The sequence below is a fragment of the Lissotriton helveticus genome, chromosome 8, assembly GCF_964261635.1.
Source record: "Lissotriton helveticus chromosome 8, aLisHel1.1, whole genome shotgun sequence".
NCBI lineage: Eukaryota > Metazoa > Chordata > Amphibia > Caudata > Salamandridae > Lissotriton > Lissotriton helveticus.
The window spans coordinates 1651967002-1651991097 of record NC_136069.1 but is presented as its reverse complement, the minus strand read 5'-3'; the positions used below and the strand labels follow the sequence as shown (position 1 = coordinate 1651991097).

The 24096-nt window shown below is 46.5% G+C and overlaps 1 protein-coding gene across 5 annotated transcripts in view; it reads left to right on the top strand.

Annotated features, from left to right (window-relative positions):
• The window catches only part of APBB1 (amyloid beta precursor protein binding family B member 1), a 295415-nt gene that overhangs the window by 197869 nt on the left and 73450 nt on the right, over window positions 1–24096 (top strand). For 4 of the 5 annotated variants that reach the window (XM_078658716.1, XM_078658720.1, XM_078658718.1 and 1 more), the window contains 5 exons: window positions 1762–1818; window positions 3832–3917; window positions 5897–5963; window positions 17839–17985; window positions 23921–24048. In XM_078658716.1, the coding sequence (XP_078514842.1) occupies window positions 1762–1818; window positions 3832–3917; window positions 5897–5963; window positions 17839–17985; window positions 23921–24048 (485 nt within the window). The remainder of the gene's footprint in view (window positions 1–1761; window positions 1819–3831; window positions 3918–5896; window positions 5964–17838; window positions 17986–23920; window positions 24049–24096) is intronic. The other variant, XM_078658717.1, reaches the window with a different exon arrangement.

The window sequence follows — 24096 nt, the reverse complement described above, 5'->3', positions numbered from 1 at the left end:
GGGCCCAAGAAGTCCCAGGGGTTCTTGATTGGGCAGGAGAGTGTGGTTCCTGCAACTTCTTGACATAAGCATCTGTCCTCTGTTCTGGCTACCACTTTTGGAGGATCTCCTGTCACAGCAAGGTATGGTCCTCCACAGGTATCTGCAGTCTACACATCATGCATCAACTGAGTGGCAACAACAGAAAGCATGTGTCCTGCCACCTAGTACAAGTCACGTACCTTAGGTAGCACTCTTGCTGGTGGATACTCTGTCTAATCGCTGATTTTTCTCTGTGCTCCCAGCTCCCCTTTCTGTGAAGTGGCTTTTATTAACATATAAAGAAGTCCCAAGTTAGAGCCCAGCTCACTGCCACCGACAATTGTTCACATCTGCATCTGAAGTTACAGAAAGAGAAATAAGAAACTGACATCAGCATGCCATGCAGGGGTGGTGCCTATATGTGGCTCCTCGCCGTCACTTCAGGGGCGGTATGGAGCCAACTCGGAGCTGCACGCCACCACCTAACAGCTCCTGGGAATAGTCTCCAGATCTAGTGTGGTTCCTGGTGTGTATTCTGTGGTATTCCAAGGTCCGGAATATGCTGTAGATAAGAGTATTGCATTACCGAAGGGAAGTCATTTGTTCTTCTGATCTATTGCTCAACTCCAGTACTCACTGTGCATCCCACCTACTACATCCTATCTATCTGCCATCCAAACTGTATATATGCTCTTTTGTAGTCTAGTTCTGTTGCTGTATACAGTATTTGTGACCGAAATGCTTAATTCAATAAGCTAGTCTAGCAAGGGCTTATGTCCAGCTCCTGAGGCCCTCTGGTTGGGACATGGTCTTTACAGGGGCCTTTGAGTAATATTGGGTGGTACAGGACTTGCTGTGTGTCCAGGTAGTGATGTGCATAATTCAGTGAGCATATACTCATTGATGGAGCAGTTTTTAATAGCAAAATAAACCAGGACAGTCCACTTATTTTTAAAGAAGAATGAACTTCAAAATGCGTTGTCGGCTAGCAGCAGAAGAATGTTTGTACCAGTGGGCATATGTAGGATGGTGGTTGAGATCTGTAGAGGGCCCAATTCCATCTTTTCCATAGAGTCCCTTTTACATGTGCACTTATGATTGCAGACCAAGGCGAGCCATAGCTCAGTCATTGCAGTGTGCTGATTACTGTAGACCAAGATGAGATGTGTAGTAAAAGGTGGGTCAGTCATTTCAATGCGCCAATGACAGTCTGTCGATTGGAGTCATTTAGTAGAAGGTGGGTGAGTCATTGCACTGTGGGGGTGGCTGCAGACGGAGATGAGTTGTGCTGTAGAAGGTGGCTCAGTCATTGTACTGTGACGATGAATGCATACCGAGGTAAGTCGGGCAGTAGAAGGTGGGGGTCAGTCGTTACACTGCACTTGATTATCTGACCGTAATGTTGCACTTTCTTGAAGTTCTCCTCTTAGAATACTGTCATTAAGCTGCTATGACAAATCATTTGTATCCTGTGTGTGATATTATGTGGGAGGTAGGAAAGAGAATTCTAAAGCAAAATACTAAATCCTATTTAATCTCATTCTTTGCTTCCCTTCCTGCTTATTGAACCCTGAACATCTCATTTTCTTCCTTTCCCCATCCTCATGTGACCCATTTTTCTTACCTTCTTCTTACCTCCTTATTGGTGTTTTATTTTTTTCATAATGTTTCTCATCTCCTGCCCTCCTTGCTTTTTCTCCCTTGCCCTACCTTTTGGCTCCTCCTTTCCTTGTACCCTAGCTGACCTGGACGGGATTCGGTCATGGGGAGAGGTTCGATGATGGCGAGCTTTGGAAAGTAAGCTTGGTTTTTCATTTTGTGTTGTATACCTACACTGTAATGATTTGAGATAAATGCAAGAGTAGGCTCTCTCCTTTACCCAATCTGAAACCAGCAGTCACCAAGATCCAGTTTTCAGCTCAAAATCGTTTACACTGCTCTGTGAGTACTTATCGTTATATTCAGCTCCCGGTATTCCCATTATGGCCCTGAGTCTTCTCCAGCCCCAGGACGGACAGATGCATGCCCACCTCACCGGGTCTTCTCCACTCCCAGAATGGGTCGAAACCCACCCACATCACTGGGACTTCTCCACTTCCAGAAGCCTGCCCACCTCACCAGGTCCTCTCCACTCCCAGGAAAGGCAGAAGCCTGGCCACCTCACCAGGTCTTGTCCACTCCCAGGATGGGCCGAAGCCCTCCCCCTCACTGTGTCTTCTCCACTTCCTTAAGCCTGCCCACCTCACCTGGTCCTCTCCACTCCCAGGAAAGGCAGAAGCCTGGCCACCTCACCGGGTCTTGTCCACTCCCAGGATGGGCCGAAGCCCTCCCCCTCACCGGGTCTTCTCCACTCCCAAAATGGGTCAAAACCCACGAACATCACTGGGACTTCTCCACTTCCAGAAGCCTGCCCACCTCACCAGGTCGTCTCCACTCCCAGGAAAGGCAGAAGCATGGCCACCTCACCGGGTCTTGTCCACTCCCAGAATGGGTCAAAACCCACCCACATCACTGGGACTTCTCCACTTCCAGAAGCCTGCCCACCTCACCTGGTCCTCTCCACTCCCAGGAAAGGCAGAAGCCTGGCCACCTCACCGGGTCTTGTCCACTCCCAGGATGGGCCGAAGCCCTCCCCCTCACCGTGTCTTCTCCACTTCCTTAAGCCTGCCCACCTCACCTGGTCCTCTCCACTCCCAGGAAAGGCAGAAGCCTGGCCACCTCACCGGGTCTTGTCCACTCCCAGGATGGGCCGAAGCCCTCCCCCTCACCGGGTCTTCTCCACTTCCTTAAGCCTGCCCACCTCACCAGGTCTACTCCACTTCCGGATGGGCCGAAGCCTGGCCACCTCACTGGGTCTTCTCCACTTCCGGATGGGCCGAAGCCTGGCCACCGCACTGAGGGCCTGATAAACAAAGGACCTGGACACTCATGGTGGACGCCCTGCAGTTCTTGGGGAGTCTCCGCACTCAGGGGGTGGTGGGAGAGGGGTGAGAATATCCGCAATGAGAATTTTCATTGCAGACATTCCGCCTGAGTGCTGAGACTCCCCAAAGACTGTGAGGCCTCTGCTGCAAGTGCTGAGGCCCTTTATGAATCGGGCCCTGGGTCTTTACTTATAGCATGGGCCAAAGCACACCCACCTTACCAGGTCTTCTCCAGTCGCAGGAGTCTGTTACTCAAGCATGCTGTTAGTTTCCCTTGTTACTACATAGCACAGGGACTGGTACCTTCCCTATATTGTGCCCATTGGAACATCAGTAGTAAATAACCTCATGTTTGTTAATGTCCACATCCCACTCCGGGTTGGCTTATGTCCGCGCGCAGATTCTGTGATCTCCTGAGTGTATGGGAGCATGTGTACGATAGATGAACACACCTGGGGTGTGCGCTGTCTGACCTATAACAACTTGCCTCCCATTGTGCTGTCTGGAGGTCTATGGGTGGTCTTCAGTTTGTCAGAGTGGATTGGATATGCAGAGTGCCATCAAGCCATGAGCTGACATTCATTACTTTATATAAACACACACAGCCAATGCCTGTCTACATACCTTTTGATCCTGCACACATACTGTTGCGATTATTACTGTCTAAGACCCGTTGTGTGCATGCTCCACCTTATGAATCTTCATACATGGTCATAACAGCTTAGCACACTTTGCACATACACCAACCTGAGCATAGAGGAATTTATGCACTGTTAGTACAGCCTGAAATCAACTGTATCCACACTTGAGGCTCCAGCCCAGTCAACCTGCGGTCTTCAGACCTGAAACATGCCTCCTGATTTTCATGTACATTTCTCCCCTGCAGGAACTTCAGTCGGAAGAGGTGATCTCTGAGCCAAGCCAGAAGGAGCTGGAAGAAGCTACATTACGTTACGCGTCACTGAGCATCAGGTGAGGATGGCGGACACCAACATGTACAGAGAGGCCAGATTATTTATTTACACTCTTTATGGCTTTGAGGGTGTGTTTTCATAAACCAGCAACTAAGCACCTGCAAAAAATGGCGGGATGACCAGATGTCGATGTGTCAGAGGGATAGAACAACTGAGTGACGCTTGGAGAGACGAAACCCCTTGCTTAGCCTGCCAGAAGAACCCTCCTGTCTGGTGGCTTTCAGACCTGTGATGTCCACAGTCCACCCTATATGTACTGTTCATTTTTCGCACCATGACATCTGGATGAGTACAGATGTGTGGTTAGCCTATCAGCGAGGGAATGATTGTACAGAGACCCCATTTATAATTTGAAAGTGTAACCCAACTGATAAGACTCAGTAATTTTTCTGCATTTGAATGTCTTGTAGTAACAATTCAGTACAGTAGAATGTAAAAGACATTCCCATCGCAAAGTGTAAAAGAATGTATAGAAGGCAGTGCAGTCATAGCATTGATGGGTGGAGAATGTACGCTCAGTCCATCGCATGGTGACACTGGATTTGTTACATCCTTCACACAAGAATAGATGTATTTTAAGGCACATTCCTCAGTATAGCATGAAGCTTTGCAGTGATGGGCGTTCAGTCCACACAGAGAATGAAATACTTATTGGATCCTTTGAAGAGAATGGGGACAATGCCATACATCCATTACCATATAGTGAGATTTAAGTGCTTGTTTAGTAACTTTCAGAATTGATAGATGTTGATCCGTTCTCTGGGATGTGCAAGGTCTATATACCTGTTCATTCCACAAGACAGTAGAAAAGTTGGGCCAGCTCGTACTTTCATGGTATTATATCAAATCTTTATGCATCTAAAATAGGTGATTTGGTGTCCATAAAAATTAAGAACAAGTCAAAGGAATGTGCTTCCCGCACCGTAAAGTAACCAACAGATTCCTGTGTCCTTTTCTTCTGAAATCTTCTCCAGGGTCCAAACCATTAACTTATGCAAGTGGTTAAATTGTAAGGGCACAGAATTGGCTCTGAACTTGTGCTAAACTTGCTCCCACCCCTATTGGACACCATGAGAGTAGCATTGTTTGGGCTTGTCCATTTCGCATACCCCCATTGAAATGTTTGCTTGCGGGTCTTTGTTTGAATTTTGAATTTCCATTTAGTCGTGGACCGCCCCGCCCACTTGTAAATGTTTGCTTGAGAGTCCTTGTTTGAATATAGAATGTCCATTTAGCATAGGATCCTATTTCTGACTAACCTGTAGCTTGGCTTGAATGTAGACTGGTATTAGAAGCGGATGGTTGTTGCACATGAACCAACCCCAGGTTCAACGCCTCTTGTAGCTTCTCTCTTTCCTATATACTGGAGTCACCATGCACCCTGTTGCACTTTTGCTCCCCACTAACAGAGTTCCTCTACTTTTGCCAGATACTTTCCTCTTCGCTGTATGGTTTCTGAGAGTCTGAACCGTTGACTGCTTGACTTTCCCGCAGTTACAAAGGCAGAGGGCTCAGAGGGTGTACAAGTAATAGCCTGTCTATCATTGGAGTGACTTATGTCCTCATCAGCTCACCATCCTTTCATACTCGCTCATCTGCCTGCATCTACACTCTTTAATTGTTAGCCTGGGTGCCAGAGAAAAATAACTGAAGGGATAGCTGAGCAGTCATGTGCTGTGGTTCTGTGCCTCAGCAGAGGCACTCTGTCTTCCCAGTTTTTACCAGCAGTCCAGACTGTTGTTTTTTATACTAGGATGGACATCCCACATGTAGAATGCTGCAGTGTGGGTTAAAGGCATGCAATGGTGAGTCATTTGTACTGCTAGTGGGATGTCGTAGAGTTTGGGTGTAAAAATTGTCTGAATATTAGATGGTCTTAGTTGGCATGGGACGCGGTGTGTATGAGTGATCATCTTTTACAAAATGCCATTGTTTGCAAACAGTATGCTGCTAACTTTCTAAAATATATTTTTTCAGTTCTGTACAGTCCAAAGATGAAGACAAGCAGCCACTACTGGGCAACGATCAGGAAACAAATTCAAAGGTACACAGAAGAGTGTGATGGCAGGAAGTGGGTCGTGTTTCTGTTGTCCTAATGGGAGGGTGATAGATACCGATTTGAAAGAGGAGAGTTTGAACTAAAGTGTTACAAGAGCAAGAGCTGTGACGACTGTGAAAAGAGAAGCTAATACTTATTAAAGTGTTACCGCTTTGTATGATAGGACATTTTGCTCACCCATAGCGATCCGGCCTTTCCCCAAGATTCTATTCAAGATAGCATTATGCAATAGTGATATCTAAGCAAATAGTGATATTTAAGCAACAAAACAACCTGACAATGCTGTTCAATAAAAGGTGCCACCCCTTCAAATAAGTCTCTGCCTTTATATTTGGGACAGATAAAAAGCCTAATGCCTAATCCCAAAAGCTAAATTACTCAAACAAGGTGCCCACCCACTACAAACGTCTTGAGTACTCCAGGTGGCATCCAGGGGGCATGCTAGCCAGTACCTGGTTGAGGAAGCGCAGGCTAATTATAATGATGAGACCAGCTGGCCACTTTAGGACGGTGGTGGAATATTTAAAACATGTCCCTTTAGGTGCTTTGAAGGATGAGTGAGGTGGTTGTATTGCACACCCATCTGTTAGTCAACATTTTACAGTGTATGGGGTACCTACCGACAGGGACATTTAAAGCAGGAAAGCAGGCATTATGACCGGCAGGAGTCACTGGTAACTGTTAGTTTCTGGTTAGTATGATGTCTTGTTTGATTGGAAAGTCTCAGGACCCAGAAACATGGGTTATTTCCAACAGTTCTGTCACTGGGAACACTCCTCTGGCTAATAGATACCATGCCCATAGATTGAAGACCAGATGTCTTTCTGTCCAGCTGGATGTTAATGGAGGTGAGTACAAGCACACTACAGGCATGGAGCGAGTGGGGATGGGACAGGCTCAACGTCTATCCAGCCAGATCCGTAGGTGCATAAATGCAGAAACTGATTTTATTTTCCTTCATTTATTATTGCAGGACTCTGTTTTGACGGACTGTTACACTTGTCTATTTGATAGGCTTCTATCCACAGATTCCTTACCTTGGAATTCCCCCCAGGCAAAAGATTTTCGAGCATTACCCCTGTTGCAGTTCGGCTCCGTGTGGCCTTGTAGCCAGAAGTGACACGTGTAATACCTAAATAGGTACTATCTCGGCACACTGACGTCCGTTCTTTCCTTTCCACCCCAGATAGCGCTGATCTGCTCTGAGCTACCCCTCAGTCACTTTTAAACTGGCTTGTTTCGATCTTTTGTCATCATTTTGTTGATATTTTTGTCCTGTGCGAAGATATATCACCCAAGAAACCGGTTGGTTTTAAACAATGTGGGGGATGTCATAGGCAAAGGTTGGTGGCTAATCCCCACTTGTTGTGCTTGTGGTGCTTGGACGGGACCACGATTCCAAGACCTTTCTCATGTGCTGATGATTCAAGCCTCTGCGCATTTGCCCCCTTTGGCTCTTGACTAAAAACTGCCTTTTTTTAGTGGCCATAACATCGGCCAGGAGGGTCAGCGAAATGAAAGGGCTCTCTACGCACCCTTCCTATGCCGCCTAATATCCTGACAAGCTGGTTCTTCGGAAGCGTGCCTCCTTCCTTCTGAAGGTTGTGACTCCTTTCCATGTAGTCCGGAACATCACCCTGCCTTCCTTCTTTTCTCTGCCTCACCCCTCCAAAGAGGAGGAGAGACTCCACCATCAGGATCCAACGAGAGCGCTGCCATTCTACCTTAACTGCACAAAAGAATTCTGGGTAGAGATCAACTCTTCGTGGGTTATGTGGGTGCAAACAAAAACAAGCATTGGCATAGCCAATAGGTCTCGCTTGTGGGACCTTAGAAGTATTTAGTTTTGCAGCACAATATCCGATTATGCAACAAGGATATTGTGCTGCAAAACTAAATACTTCTAAGGTCCCACAAGCGAGACCTATTGGCTATGCCAATGCTTGTTATATAGTGCGGACAACAGTTGTGATACATGAAGCAAAAATTACAAGTGAGCATGTTACAAAAGCAAACGTTACGTTACATGAGACAATAGTGACAGTTGTGCAAGTATCAAGAGCAAACAAAATACAAGAGGTAGCAAACGATATGTTCTTAGAGGAAACAAGCTTCTCGGCATTGCTGGGTCGGAGCAGCAGGCAGATGCGAGTGGAGCGCGCACTGGAGAGGGAGGGGGTGGGAGGACTAGGCAGCGGGAGAGAGGGAGAAAGGAGCGCGAGAGCCCAAGGCGATGGCGGCGGCAGAAGAGCGAGGGAGCAGTTTTTATAAAGCGAGGACAACAGTAGTGATACATGAAGCAAAAATTACAAGTGAGCATGTTACAAAAGCAAACGTTACGTTACATGAGACAATAGTGACAGTTGTGCAAGTATCAAGAGCAAACAAAATACAAGAGGTAGCAAACGATATGTTCTTAGAGGAAACAAGCTTCTCGGCATTGCTGGGTGGGGGGTGGGCGGGGGAGCAGCAGGCAGATGCGAGTGGAGCGCGCGCTGGAGAGGGAGGGGGTGGGAGGACTAGGCAGCGGGAGAGAGGGAGAAAGGAGCGCGAGAGCCCAAGGCAATGGCGGCAGCAGAAGAGCGAGGGAGGCGTTTTTTTATATAGTGCGGACAACAGTAGTGATACATGAAGCAAAAATTACAAGTGAGCATGTTACAAAAGCAAACGTTACGTTACATGAGGCAACAGTGACAGTTGTGCAAGTATCAAGAGCAACAAAATACAAGAGGTAGCAAACGATATGCAATAGCATATCTGAGGGAACACGGCCTGGGGAAGCTGGCTGGGGAGGGGGAGGAGAAATGAAAGGAAGGCTGTGTGCGGCGTAATTAGGGGAGGAGAAGCCGCAGAGCGCACGCTGGGCGAAGCCCTTTGATGTGCTGTGCGGCAAATGGAGGGAGGCTGATGCACGTTCATGTTTGAACATGTGGTTCACATGAACTTCATGAAAACGCCAGCAAAAAGCTGGTGGTTTCATGATGTTTTCGCCGCTTGAATTCTCGCTCCGCTCGATGCGCATGCGCGCATCGATAGGTCGCGAGACCTAAAAAAGAAGGCAGGGCAGAAAAGGATTGCCCAAGAAGCAACCCCCCTGAGGACTTGCGGGCCAAGGCTGCGATTGCTACATTATCTCACGATGTCCCAGTCCTGGGTATCTGTTGGGCAGCAATATGGGCTTCACTTTATACGTTCACCAAACACTACTGTCTGGACAGACAGGTTCATTGTGACAGGCACCTTCTGGTCTAATTGGCTTTGCAGCCCCACCTTCGGAAATGTTTTGCTTGGTATCTATTCTAAGGTAAGAAATCTGCAGCTAGAAGTCTCTATCAGAAGAACAAGTTACTTACATTCTGTAATGCGTTATCCGGTAAAGACTCTATCTAGACACAGATTCCTTACTGACCCACCTATCCTTCCTGCTCTGCTAACCAATTACGGTATAATGATTACCCTCTTAAGGGACGAAGTTTATCACACTAGTGGTCGCTGCTTACAGTAGCTCTGCACTCATGGTGTGGAAAGTCACGAAAGTAACTGACGTCAACGTGCCGAGGTGGTGACTATATAGGTACCTCACATGTCCCTTCTGACGCTGACAACGCCCCCCAACTGGCACGCTGAGGTACTGCTCTGAAATCTTCCAGATCCAGTTAGACACCTGGTGCTAATTCTAAGGTAAGAAATCTGCGGCTAGATAGTTTCTTCCAGGTAAGGCGTTAATGAAGGTTCATCACAGATTCGAAGCCTCATCAGTTAGGGAAATTAACATTGTTTTACCAACTCTTGGAACATGCTAAAAAATGAGATTATTCTCTTTTCACCTGACAGAGCTAAAAATATATTTACCATCACTCATAAACAGGAACGAGAAAGTACTTTTTAGGCAAAATCCAATTTAAGAATCAATATTAGTTTCCTAGACAGTAGAATGACTTGTGGCAAGGACCCGTGGGCGTATTTTGTGAATCGCATTCATTTGTATGAGAATCTCGCAGCACTAGGATTATTCCCATTGGTTTTCAACACCTTGTGGTACAACTCTGCTAACTAACATTTGAGAGTTCAGGCTGCTTCCCTTGCAGGTTCACTACTACTTACAGACTGAACCCACACATTCACCTACCCCTGCTCTTATTACTGCACGGAGTACCATTGAGTGACTGTACTGCTTACTCGTAGCTGAATGCCTGTAGTGAGAATCCTAGATTAATCTTCATTCTCTAATGTCTATCTCTGGTGTCATGGTGAAGGACACACTGCCATTACATTCCACTCAGAACCTAAATGATTGCGGTTCCCTTGGCATTTTTCATTCTGTGCACTGGCATGGCCATAATCACTTACATTTCTAGAATTTGATGGAGACCTCTACCTGCAGATTTCGTACCTTTGAATTTCCCATGCCTCAGACTGGATTGGGTAGATTTTTCATCGAGCATAAACCTGCTTGCTCGTAGGTGACGTTGGTCGACTCCATGTGTCGTCATAGTCATCCATGCCAGAAGTGACGTCCGCGCCACCTATGTAGGCACCACCTGGTGTGCTTCCATCAGTTGTTTTTTTCCCACACCAGCCAGTATAGATCTGTGAAGCATGTCAATGTATGTATTTTTGTATGTCTCCGCTTTGGGTGTGTGCATATCTTAACTAGTCTGAGTTTGTATGTCTACATCGATGTCTCAGCAAAGTATGTGTATTTCTAAATACTCATGTCTCAGCTGTGCATGTTTGCCTCAATTCCTCCAAGTGTGTGCCTGAATACTTATTTGCCTCAGCACCCCTAATTATGTACCTATCCGCTAATTTTGCACATATACAGCTAGTGCGGCTGACTTTGAAGCTGGGGAACCAGGTTCAAGTCTCTGCGGGAGTCTCCACATCCTTTGATTCTGGACAAATCGCTTAATCTACCCATACCTTAATATGAATGTGTCTATCTGTAATACCATTGGTGCTTATGTTAAGCACTTTGATGCTTTCAGCTCGAGTTTGTGCTATATAAAACTGAAAAAAAGAGCTACCTTGTCACTTTTTGGCAAGCTTTTTTGACGTTTTGTCGACTTTTTTTGGTGTGTAGATAATAATAGTAATATAATAATAATAAGGTTTTCCTATCATGTTCAAGAAGTCTGCATTCAAACCATGCAGCACCTGTTCCCTCGCCATGTGAGTGACGGACCCTCACCTCGTGTCTCTGAAGTGCAACCACGATTTGAAGTTGTGCTCTGAGTGATGGACCATGGCTTTGAAAGCTTTGACTGAGCTGTCCAAGCCCAGCACAGGGGCTTCTGCGAAAAGGACCATTGCCCGCCGCTATCACCCTGCACTGGCCGACCCAAATGTCCTCACTAACCACCCTACCCCCGAGAGCTTGGTGATCCAAGCTTCTACTTTCCAGGGACAGGGAATATTAGAGGCTGGACTGTTGTGGTAAGAAAGGGTTTTCTTCAGCCAGCCTTGCATTGCGGTCAGTGAACACTGCATGCCTTTTGGGCCGTGATTTCCACTCCCTGTGTGAAATAGTCGCGCAAGTGCTGCCACAGATACCACAGGATGGCCAGGACATTCTCTCCCAAGCAGTATCAGAGAGGAGAGTTGCAGCAAACTTCGCCATTCATTGTGGTCTTGACACAACCAACTCTCTGGGCAGTACAATATAATAGACAGTGGTTGTTCGACACAGTGCATGGTTGAGGACTTCTGGCTTTTCAGGGGATGTTCAGACCTCTCTTATGACATGCCCTTTGATGGCACCCATCTCTTCGGAGACAAGGCAGACATGGCGCTAGAGTGCTTTAAGGATTTACGGGTTGCAGCCAAGTCCTTGGGCCTCTCAGTGGTCACATGTCCCCTGCCTGCCTTTCGTGGTTACAGAAGATGCTTTCAGCTGCACCAGCCATATCCCAGGCACAAGAGCGCGCAAGTTCAACAACCTCTGTGCAGCTCATTCTGACCACGTGGGTCGGGCATCCAAATGGCAAGTCATACCACCAGTCCCCGCTGCAGCTTCGGCCTCCAAACCTTTCTAGTCTGGCCCTTCCAGATCATGGGCAGCCAGTTGGTGGCAGGATCAGCCATCACTTCCACCAGTGGCAGACCATCACCTCAGACAGGTGGGTCCTCCAAATAGTCCGAAGGGGCTACTCCCTCCCCTTCGACACTGCCTCTATCTTTCGATCTGCTGTCAGAGGATCAACTCATTTTGTTCAGGAGATCATGACTCTTGGCCAAGGGAGCCATAGAGAGGCTTCCGCCTCCAGACGTTGGCTGTGGTTGTTCCCGCTTCTTTCTGTTTCCAAAAAAGGACAAAGGCCTTTGTCCTATCCAAGACCTACAAGTCCTCAACTACTTCCTCAGAAAGAAAAAAATCAAGATGCTCACAGCCTCCTAACTTTCCAAACTTTATATGCAAGAAATCCAAGTGCAAAGTAAAAAAGTCGGAAGTACCTATCCTATGGTTATGGCCCTAATAATAAATAATAAGGGTATGTTCAAAACCATCTCGGCATTTTGCCATCAAAGCTTTGCTTGCTGGAATTTTTAGAAACCCTAACGTATAATGAGAAAGGAGAACTGCGAGTCCCAGCATGCCAAAAGCATTGCCAGCTAAAATCTAGAATTGTCTGAAAGTCTAAAGCATTCCATGGAGCTACCTGTCGCTTTTGGATTGAACATGGTTTCCCATACGAAACAAGCGGTTTAAATGCACCAAACCCCAAAATAATTGTGTTGCCTTTAAGTTGTTTGAGGGTAATCGTAAAATTGGCGGCAAGGGCAGGAATTCACATTCAAGTAAAAATGCCTAATTTAAATTGCTGACAAACTAACATCTACAGTCATTTAAAACAATGGCTTGCTAAAAATATGTACTGCCCTGAAGAATGCGCCTCCACGCCCTCGTCCATTCGTTTCATGGTGGTCTCTCAACTCCTACTGTGCAGCATCAAAGGGTAAACAAAACCCCCTGCTGCCCCATGCTGCTGGAAGAGTTGCAGAGAAGCACAAAAAGATTGCTGTGTCCTGATGACAAGAGCTGCTGTTCTGGCGCTCCTGTGCAACTCAGCTCAGGATTGCAGAATCAGAGCGGTCGTGTTAAAAGTGCTGCAGAGGCATGAGAAAATGAGGATACCCTCCTGTGTCTAGGCAAGGCCCCCATGAGTACCGGTACTCTCCATGTCCAGCTTCCGGCCCATTTAAAGCACTGATTAACTCCATTCCATGTGGGGCAATCTGCCACCTTGCCCACTCTCTATGCTCCTCCCTACCCCTCCAAGGAAGAGGACCGACTCCGTCTTGTTCCTAAAAGAGCGTTGTTGCTCTACCTTGACTGCACAAAAGTGGTCTGGGTGGACGACCAACTCATTGTAGGGTACATTGGAACGAATTAAGGCCGTGCGGTGCAGACTCTCTTGTGATGGGTAGGTCTCTGCATCAACATTTGCTACACTCAGGCCAAAAAGCAGCTTCCTGAAGGCTTATGGGCTCACTCTACCAGAGCTAATGCTGCTACCACGACGTTGCTATGTAGAATTCCAGTCCTCGAATGTGAGAAGTTGGCCTGATAGGTGATGTTTCCAATTCTGGAACCACCTGTTATCAGACCAAACAATCCCTTATGGTGTCTGGTTGTAAGTCAACCTTATTAGACAAGCTATCCTAGGGGTAGCATGGACTAAGCAGTCTAAAGGTTTAACTTAAGAGGTCGTGTTAAGCGAGCTGTTTTACCACATACAATCCTGTAATATCAAATGAAAGGACACCACACAAGTATATATTATAAAAATATATGTATTTATTACTAAAAACAACCCCCAGTATTCTTTATGAATAAAGGGGCACAAGCGTTAAATCAAAAGCACAGTATAACATACAAAGTTGCACAAATATGGATGAGGGCGAGGGGCCACTCAGACCATATACTAAACAAGTGGTATAAGAGATACCAATCGAACAGTGGTTAGGCCTAGGGCCTAGGGAATCGCTGGGAGCAGTCGGGACAAGCAATGCTGAAGTCGGGAAAAGCCCGCGGGATTCGGGTGCAGTGCAGAAAGTGCACGCATGCATCAATGTTAACCAATGGTGCGTAAAGGTTACAAAGTTAGAGTTAAAGGACACTTCCGCTGAACCTAGAGGAACAAAACTTAAGACACAGACCCTAGAGGTGTGTACCAGTGTGGGAACACCGGCGTTGCAATGTTACCTCACCCACAGGAAGCGGGTGCACAGGGTCGAAGTTGAGTCGGGTTTCGTCACGCAGGCTCTTGGTGCTTGGAGCTGAAAGGGCTGCAGGCAGGGTGAAAGAGAAGTGTCCGGTGGAGTCCAAGGGTGGACTCAAGTCGAAAAGTACCTGAAAGCAGAGGGGACAGAGTCTGGGTCACTCAGCAGTGACCAGGGTGGAACCAGGACGGAACCAGGCAATGTCGGGCGCAATCAGGTGGTTGTCGAGGAGCTTCTCTCCGCTGTCACGTGGGCTCTGGGGCATCTACGAAGTCCAGGAGCACGTCAAGATCTGTCCCACGCAGGCTCTCGCCGTCGGCGCTGTCGGCTTCAAGATTGGAGCAACAACACTTGGCAAAAGCAATCCACGCGGAACCGGGAGATTGCTTCTCACTCGAACCAGGAGGGTCAGAGTGGGGGCTCCTTTTCAGGGGAGCTGGTGCAAATCTGGAGCAACCAGAATCGCAAGTCGAATTTCAAGTTTCGTCGGCACAGGGGCCACAAGCCAGCTGGCAAGTGACCGGGCCAACGCATTGAGCCAAAAGAAGCAGAAGGGCCCCACGCAGCACTCGTCGAGTGTAGAGGGGTGAACTTCGGTGCAAGAGTGGCTCAGGGTTGGGGCTTCTCAAACCCCGTTGTACAGCTTCGAGAGTCACTCGGGGGCTGCACGGTCAGCGTCTCGTGGTCTTTCCAAGATGGCGTGCCCCATGCTTCCGGTCGCCTCCACGGGTCTCAGCTCTGCAGGGACTGTGGATCGGGCTGTTAGAAGGCAGGCAAGCTTGATCTCGTCGATCTCTGTCCCTCGAGTTCCGGCGGGAACTGCAACAAAGCAGACGTCGATGGCTGGATGGTGCCTGTTTGCACAGGGTGGTCACTCCTTGACCACAAGGGAGATTCTTCAGTCTTCTACGTCGAGTAGGATGTCGAAGGGTCCAGAGTTTCGTTTCTTATGTTTCATCAGGATAATCTGAAGTGCATTGGCACTGCTCCCAGTCTTATACTAATTTTGGGGGCTGGATTACCTGCTAGGTCCCCTCCTATGGGTGGGACCCAGAAAGTGGGTGGATACACCCCCTTCCTTTGATCCAGGCCGCCCTGGCACGAGGGCTGGAGTGCCCCAGAACCGGTTTGGCCGGATTATGCAAGGGGCAGCCTTGTGCTCCCCATGCAGTGTCTGGTTTCTTTCAAACCTCCCTGCTACAATCCACTATCTCCTGTCTGGGGGGGTGTAACACCTCCCTGCGACAGGAAACCCTTTGTCCAGGCCCCTTGGGCTGAGTTTCGGTCAGCTTCAGGGGGTCAGACTCGTGTCTGTGGCAGAGGCATCCATTTTGTGGATCCAAGGTCCTTTTAGAAATGAACCGCATTTAAGTAAAGTAACATGTCTTACCCCTCTAGAGGGGTGGAATGCTATCCCCGTCGCCAGAACTGGCGAGGGGATAGTATTCCAAATCGTATGACACCTTACACGACATGTTTTGATAAAGCCAAACCAAAGTTGCTATATAACCGCAAGGATTATAATGCACTTAAGGGTATATGGTATGGCATTATCCTGAAACAGCTTAGGGAGTTGTTCCCGACAGCTGCAGACAGGCTCAGCTCATGCTAGAGCTCCATCTCACATTAAACCACGCACTCTGCCTCCAGGATTGATGAGGCCTTCCATAGGAGTGGCTCACAGGTTTATATGTGTCCAGATATAGGTTTAGCTATAGGTATACTATATCTAAGCAAGGGGTGATTACACCACCTTACCCCAGCTGAGGGATCAGCCAGTTGTGTCAATTTAAGAACCAGCCAGGGGTGGCAAAATATATGCTGCAGCCCCTGGTAGGCCTTGGTGGCACCTATGCCCTGGGCACCTATAGTGCATGGTACAGGGGCTGACCAGGAGTCCATTTCCAATTGTGGTATGTACCTAGGGTACATGGAATCCATTTTACAGAGAGAGCAGATAGCCTGGGGCCCTGATTAGCAGGGAACCAGGTCAACTAAGTCAAAAACCAGCTAAACACAAGGCAAAAAATCTGGGGTAACCATAGTCCGGTAGCCACCTTCCTACAGAGGGTAATCGTAAAATTGGCGGCAAGGGCAGGAATTCACATTCAAGTAAAAATGCCTAATTTAAATTGCTGACAAACTAACATCTACAGTCATTTAAAACAATGGCTTGCTAAAAATATGTACTGCCCGGAAGAATGCGCCTCCACGCCCTCGTCCATTCGTTTCATGGTGGTCTCTCAACTCCTACTGTGCAGCATCAAAGGGTAAACAAAACCCCCTGCTGCCCCATGCTGCTGGAAGAGTTGCAGAGAAGCACAAAAAGATTGCTGTGTCCTGATGACAAGAGCTGCTGTTCTGGCGCTCCTGCGCAACTCAGCTCAGGATTGCAGAATCAGAGCTGTCGTGTTAAAAGTGCTGCAGAGCCATGAGAAAATGAGGATCCCCTCCTGTGTCTAGGCAAGGCCCCCATGAGTACCGGTACTCTCCTTGTCCAGCTTCCGGCCCATTTAAAGCACTGATTAACTCCATTCCATGTGGGGCAATCTGCCACCTTGCCCACTCTCTATGCTCCTCCCTACCCCTCCAAGGAAGAGGACCGACTCCGTCTTGTTCCTAAAAGAGCGTTGTTGCTCTACCTTGACTGCACAAAAGTGGTCTGGGTGGACGACCAACTCATTGTAGGGTACGTTGGAACGAATTAAGGCCGTGCGGTGCAGACTCTCTTGTGATGGGTAGGTCTCTGCATCAAAATTTGCTACACTCAGGCCAAAAAGCAGCTTCCTGAAGGCTTATGGGCTCACTCTACCAGAGCTAAGGCTGCTACCACGACGTTGCTATGTAGAATTCCAGTCCTCGACGTTTGTCAGGCAGCAATGTGGACATCCCTGCACACGTTTATCAAGCATTGCTGCCTGGACAGTCAGGGACGGCCTTTATGGGCGCTCTGTCCAGCATGAACTCCTGGTCTAACTTGTCCGCAGTCCTTCCTCCGGAGATGGTATTGCTTATGAATACATTCAAAGGTAAGGATCTGCAGCTAGATGTCTCTATCAGATGGTCAAGTCACTTACCTTTGCTAACACCTTCTCTGGTAAAGACATGATCTAGCCACAGATTCCTAACCCACCCACCCATCCTCCTCACATTGCGGTCAAGTTTATAGAGTCAGGGCTGTTCCATTTCAGGGCCCTAGCTTTTCAGTACACACCTCTGTCAGCTCACTAAATGGCTCTGCATCTGGTGTGGAAAATAATCAAAAGTAAGTATTGTAAGTGGGCCGGGGTTGCACCTATATAGGTGACACGGATGTCACTACCGACGCGGGACGACTACTTCAATGCCACGTGGAGTCGACCAACGCCACCTACCAGTGCGCAGGGGTATGCTCGAAGAAAAATCTTCTGAATCCAGTCTGATGCCTGGGAAATTCAAAGGTAAGGAACCTGCGGCTAGATCATGTCTCTACCAGATAAGGCATTGCTGAAGGTAAGTAAGTTTTCCTAGCATTATTTGAGGGTACTCTCTAGGTACCAGTGCAGTTTGCTACAGTCTATAGAATGTGTACATTAACGCTTCTTAGTTTATAAAGATGATTTCATCATGAGCTGTAATTTGTTTTCTTTATGCCTAGTGCTTTGCTGTCTGCTCTCTTGGATGGGTGGAGATGACCGAGGAGGAGCTGGCTCCAGGAAGGAGCAGTGTAGCAGTTAACAATTGCATTCGCCAGCTGTCTTACCACAAGCAGAATCTTCAGGATCCCGTAGGTGGCTGGGGGGAGGTGAGACTGTGATCACATACCGCGTCTTGGACCTAAACCAAGCGCATGTCTGATGTATTCCAATCGCCCTTTACTGTGTGACTTTTTAGGTCCTAATCTGCTCCCTGTTGTGAGTAGGGAAGTCTGCAACAAAGTAACCAAGAGTGTAGTAGGCAGTGCCAAGATGCCTTCACTCCATCCCGTTAAGCCACAAAACTCCTTCTGTCCTCTCGCCCCTCATAGTAGTACCATTCACTTGTGAAACCCACCGATATCCCTTAAGTAATTCTGTGTTATTGTAGGGCCTCATTGATGGTGGGGGGGAGTGGAGCATGATGGGAAATGAGACTGCCCTTGCCAGGCTCATTGGGGCAGGTGCATCGATGAGCCTCTTAACCGTGCTTCTTTTGCATCCCCACCTCCTTAGTCACCCTCTTGCTGCAGCCGAACACTGTCCCTTGGCATTCATCAGCTTCTATCCCAACTTGCCGTTAAAATCCCCTCTAATTCCTTCTCAACCCCATCCCTGATAACAAGTTAGCCCTATCTCTGCTCCTCGTCTTACACTTTCATTCTGCAGCCGCCTGTACACAAACAATTCAGTCAATGTCTGTGTCTTAGAAGCAAATAATGGAGGGAGGTGCAGTACTACATTTCAAGGGTACAAAGTGTGAAACAGTAATGGACAAAATGTGTCCCATTCTGTGTGTTTTAGTACTGCTCAGCTGAGCGCTGCCTTGGGAACCCTAAATATTTATCCGCATTATAACACCACTTGGGAGAACAGCTCTAAATTTGTAATTCTGCAGATGATTTTTTTCTCTAGCTATCAGTTTTCCAGATTGAATTTTATACACATTTACGCCATATTGCAGAGTATATGTACACATTATTATATTAAGAAGGTTTGTTTTGAATAGAATTTTTCTCATCTCAGTCTTCCAACAGTAGATGTGCCTCTACATCCCCACCTCTTCACCCACTTGAGATTAAATTGTTGATCTTACTTGTCGAAGTCCAAATAATTTAGCCAGGAATTTCCTTGTTTAAGAGGATTCTTCAATTGGAGAACAGTTTTTTTCCACCGTATGTGGCTAGTTGAAAGTTTTATATTGGGTGTCTTTGGTGTAAGATCTACCTCAAACCCTCTTCACCTATGGTCAGTCACCATACGGGGAATAAAAATAAGAAAACTTGTGCTTTTTAAACCTTACTCCAGATATGGCCAAAGAAATGTGGCAAATTAAATAATGGGTCATCCATGATTTATACTGAAACAGAATATAGACAGTGCTGTGGTTTGCTGGATCCTTTTCTCTAGAACATTGATGGGAAGCGTTCACAAAGTCAAGTGTAGCAACAGAAAGTCTGTCAAGCCTCACAAACTCAAATGACGCAGCAGTGATGCAAGGGTCCCTCACACAGAACATATTCTTCATCGTGGCACCAACAACCTGGGCAGTCGTTTCAAGGCCTTCACAAAGCAAAGAAATGTAGTAATTGGCCAAATTAGATGAAATAACTTAACTGCATTATGCAATTTAAAGGACTAGAATATGGCTAGTTGGTAAATGTATATGGAGTGGAAGACTTCTAGAGGGTGATGGCATATATGAAGGTAGGCTGTGGTGTACTGGAGGGTAGTATGAGCGGTGAATTTGATAATACATCTGGATGTTTATGAATGTAGTGGTGTATAGTTGCAGCGTCTTCAGATTATTCAAAACGCTGCTTGCCTGATTGATCCTTAGACTCCCTCCCTGGTGCTCCATCTCAAATCATTTGCATCAGCTATACTGGCTACCGATCAATCGAAGGATCGAGCTTAAGGCCCTCACTTTTGCTTTCAAGATTTCCAACTCTAGGGGACCTCTCGCTCTTGGGCGCCTGTTCAAACTATCCTCCCAGGTGCGAGCCCTTAGTTATAAAAACCTTAATTTGTTTCAAACCCCTCATATTGCTAAATCCAGAAGTAGTGGTTGTTCCTTTGCCTACCTGGCAGCTAGGCTGTGGAAAAGCTTACCCCTGGCCTTGAGAAGTTTTCCAACTGAAATGGTTATCAGGAAAAAGCTTATAATGCTTCTTTTTGACTCTGCGATAACCTTCTCCTAAGCCAGTTTCTGGCTTTGAACTACTTGGAAATTTTTTCGCTAGTGCCGGGACACCTTTTTAAGTAACTGTGCGCTTTACAAATGTATTGTATAGTTGTATTTAAGTAGGCACGTGGTGGTCTGCAGTAGTATAATTTTCGATGTACGTCATGGAGTAGGTGCATGTTCGCTAACAGCAATCTGCTACAAAAAGTATTCTAAAGTGAATCATATTCAATTTTTTAATACTTTTGCTTCTGAAACGGTACTGATGACTATTTGTCCACTGCAGTGGTTAATACACTTATGTATTAATCTGAAAATGATGTGCCAGTTTACAAAACCAATCCAAATGCTAGAAAATAACAATTTGTACCACCGGTAATTCAATGGCAGCTTTTTATTGCACCCCTTGGAAACATTACCTGCTTATATCTAAATTATCCTCAAGTAGCACATAGTTCTGTCTTCAGTGTCACAGTGCTGTTTAAGTTTCATCCAAGATGCAGCTCGGTTACAGCAGACGTCCCTCAAAACCTCACATTCAATTCATGGTCAGGTCGCTAGACATGGACAAAGTACTTCAGATGGAGTCTTGAGAACGGTGTATAATATTTCAGCAGTGGCCTTTTGAGCAGAACAAATCCTGTCTGTGATACCTCCGAAATGGACATTACACACCAAGTGTGGCCTTCAGAGTTGGGCACAGTACTCGGTGTAGTCTTTGGAATGGTTCACAATACTCCAAATGTAGCCACATCTGGGGACTTTTATCCATCAGATGAGACCACCTTAGAAGGAGACAGTTCTCCAGGTGAGATCTCCACATGTGGACACGCAACTGAAGTGAGATCTTCAAACCTGGTCACTCTGCTGCATATGTGAAGACACCACAGTGGGACACAATACGCCGGATTGATACTTCCATACTTAGACTCTGTGCTCTCAGAGTCACTCTTTTAATGTACCTGCACACGGGTTACTATGCCCACCGTCATCCATGTGCTTCCTGGAACTATACCCTCTCCTGTGGACTGATACCAGCTGCACGTACTTGAAGATCATGGAATGCGTCCTTCTTTGGAGTGTAAGGTGAGACCAGGGGACAAGGTATGCCTTTCTCCCTTCGCTGAGGCACTAGACTGCCAGCACTCCTACACGGTCTTACTTCCAATCTGACTTAATGGATCTAAGTGAAGTAGCTTGCGTTTATTAGCTTCTTGGTTTGGAGAGATTATGATTGACAATAAGAAAGCCCACAAACTTGAGGGAAGATTGTTAACATCCAGGGACGACTTAAGCGATTCACACTCCCTTGTAAAATCCTGAAGAGACTGGTAATTGATTGGGTGAAATGTGCCGACTACATGAAGAGAGGAGTCCACAGAGATAATTAAGAAAGACGATTGATACATGGACTGCCGGCCTAATGTCATTGGATGTCAAGTATGCGAATACTAGGTACTGAAGTCATAGACTTTGGTTATTTAAACTTACCACCAGACTGTATGAGTATTCTAAAAGAAGCAAGAAGGCCTACCACCGGAGCTTGCTATGCAGCAACATGAAAAAGATTTGTTTTATACTTCAATTACAAAATCAATGCTTTAGATGCTTCTATACAAAACATCTGTTACCTGTTACATTTACTGCGAACAGGACTGGCATATACGTCTATTTGTTTGCACCTTGCAGCAGTAGCTGCCTACTTAGAAAATAGGCAACATCTGTCACTATTCAGAGTTTCATTGAGGCTTAAAAAAAGTAATACCACCTCGGATTCCTCCTGCCCTAGTTTGGAATCTCAACATTGTTCTCACAAGGCTCATGTGTCCACCTTTAGAACCATTGCTCAAGTGCCCTTTGAAATTCTTCTCATGGAAAGTTGATTTCCTCATTGCCATCACATCACTGAGTATAGTTGTTGAGCTACAATCATTAACTTTAGAAGCACCCTTCTTTCAGCTACACAAAGACAGGATAGTTCTCCGCACCATCCCTAAGTTCCTTCCCAAAGTTGTTTCTGCCTTTCGCATAAACCAATCGGTTAAGTTACCAGTTTTCTTTCCTCAACCTGATTCTGTAGCAGAAGGCGCTCTTCACACGCTTGATGTTAAGAGCTTTATTGTACTACATAGAGAGGACATATGACTTTCGCAAAACTGTTGCATTTTCTCCACCTCACAAAGGCAATCCTATCTCTAAATCTAGTATTGCCGGATTGATTGTTAAATGCATTCAAACATGCTATGCTAAAGCTAAAAGAACTTTAACTGTACCCCCTAGAATGCATTCCACTCGCAAAATAGGGGCTTCTGTGGCCTATTTAGGTAACATTCAGCTAACTGACCTGTGTAAGGCAGCTACATGGTCTATACCACACACATTTACCAAACACTATTGTGTAGATGTGTTAGCACGTCAACAAGCTAATGTAGCGCATTCAGTACTTAAAACACTGTTCCAAACAACTGCTGCACCTACAGGTTAGCCACCGCTTTGGCAGTATACTGCTTTGTAGTCTATGCAAAGCATGTGTATCTACAGCACACATGCCTCGAACGGATAATGTTACTTACCCAGTAAGCATCTGTTGTTGGCATGTAGAGCTGTAGATTCACATTCACCCACCACCTCTCCGGGTACCTGTGGTTGTTGCAGTTCTTCATTCTACATTTATACGCATGGACATCTATATACTACACTTCCTTACTCCATTCTCACCCTCTTGCGGGAAAACAATCTAACAATGGAGGTGATGCCCATGCGCACTATCACTGAAAGGAGGACGCCTCCCTACCTCGTGAGTAGGAAAGACTTCTTCAAAGAAAAACAACTTGCAAACATCCGGACCAAACACTAGATGGCAGGAGTATGCAAAGCATGTGTATCTACAGCTCTACATGCCAAGAACAGATGCGTACTGGGTAAGTAACATTATCCTTCTTGATGTCGTGCTCCGCTTTTGTCTGATCCATTAATCAATAAATTACATTCTTGAAAGGCATTGTCGGCCAATTTCTTACAGTAGAAAGTTCAGGCTGGAAAGAATATTCATGACCCCTCTCCAAATGTGGACAAGGCGGTGATATATATGCGATAAAATACCCCTGCCGTACATTATAAGGCTATAGCAAGTCTCTGAGTTCTGAGACCATATAGAGGAACCGGGTGAAAGCCCCTAGACCCTTCTCGGTCCTCCCCTCATGGCCACTTCAGAGTCTTCTAGTAATGCTCCCTTCACAGATCTCGCCATTTGGCCACTTCAGGGTCAATGCTACCTACCTCTTCAGGGTGGCTGCTTCCTGAACCCTTCAGGCTGTCTACCTTCTGCCATGGTTGGGTAACCCCTGTTTCCTTTTAAACCCCCCATCCTAGCACTGCAAGGCTACAGGTTTATTTAAAGTGTTCTGATGAAACCGGTCTTATTGAAATGTCATTGTGGTTCTGTACGCCTTCTTTTCCATATCAGTTATACTAGTTGCTGCTGTAAAGTGGTCAGCTTAGTATTAAGAACTTCTAATTGCCTGAGAATTTGCAGTTACGAACAGTAATTATTTTTTTCCTTGTCTGGTGCCACACTGGCCTCCTATGCCTTCTGGGGTTTTTTCACTGTTACCTTCTTTTTATGCTGTCTTTTCACTAATGTGTGTTTCTGTATGTGCTGTTATTGTCTTTCATTCCATTGTCGACTTTGTGCTTCTCTGACAGTCACTTTAGTGCTAAAACTGAAGATATATTGCCTGGCCCATAGCTTTACAAACGTGTAGGGCGTTTTCCTTAACAGTGATATGTGGCCCATTTCTTGGGGATTTTGCATGCAGCTGCCTCTATTTAAGTTTGTCTTTCTGTTTTTCACTCTGCAGGGGAGGGACATGCTGCTGATTTTGGAGAATGACACCCTGAACCTGGTGGACCCAACTGAACATTCACTGCTGCACGCCCAGCCCATTGTCAGCATTCGAGTTTGGGGTGTGGGGCGAGATAATGGAAGGTACGTGCCCTGGTTAGGAACCACAGTCTTTTGGTGTGCCCAGAGAGT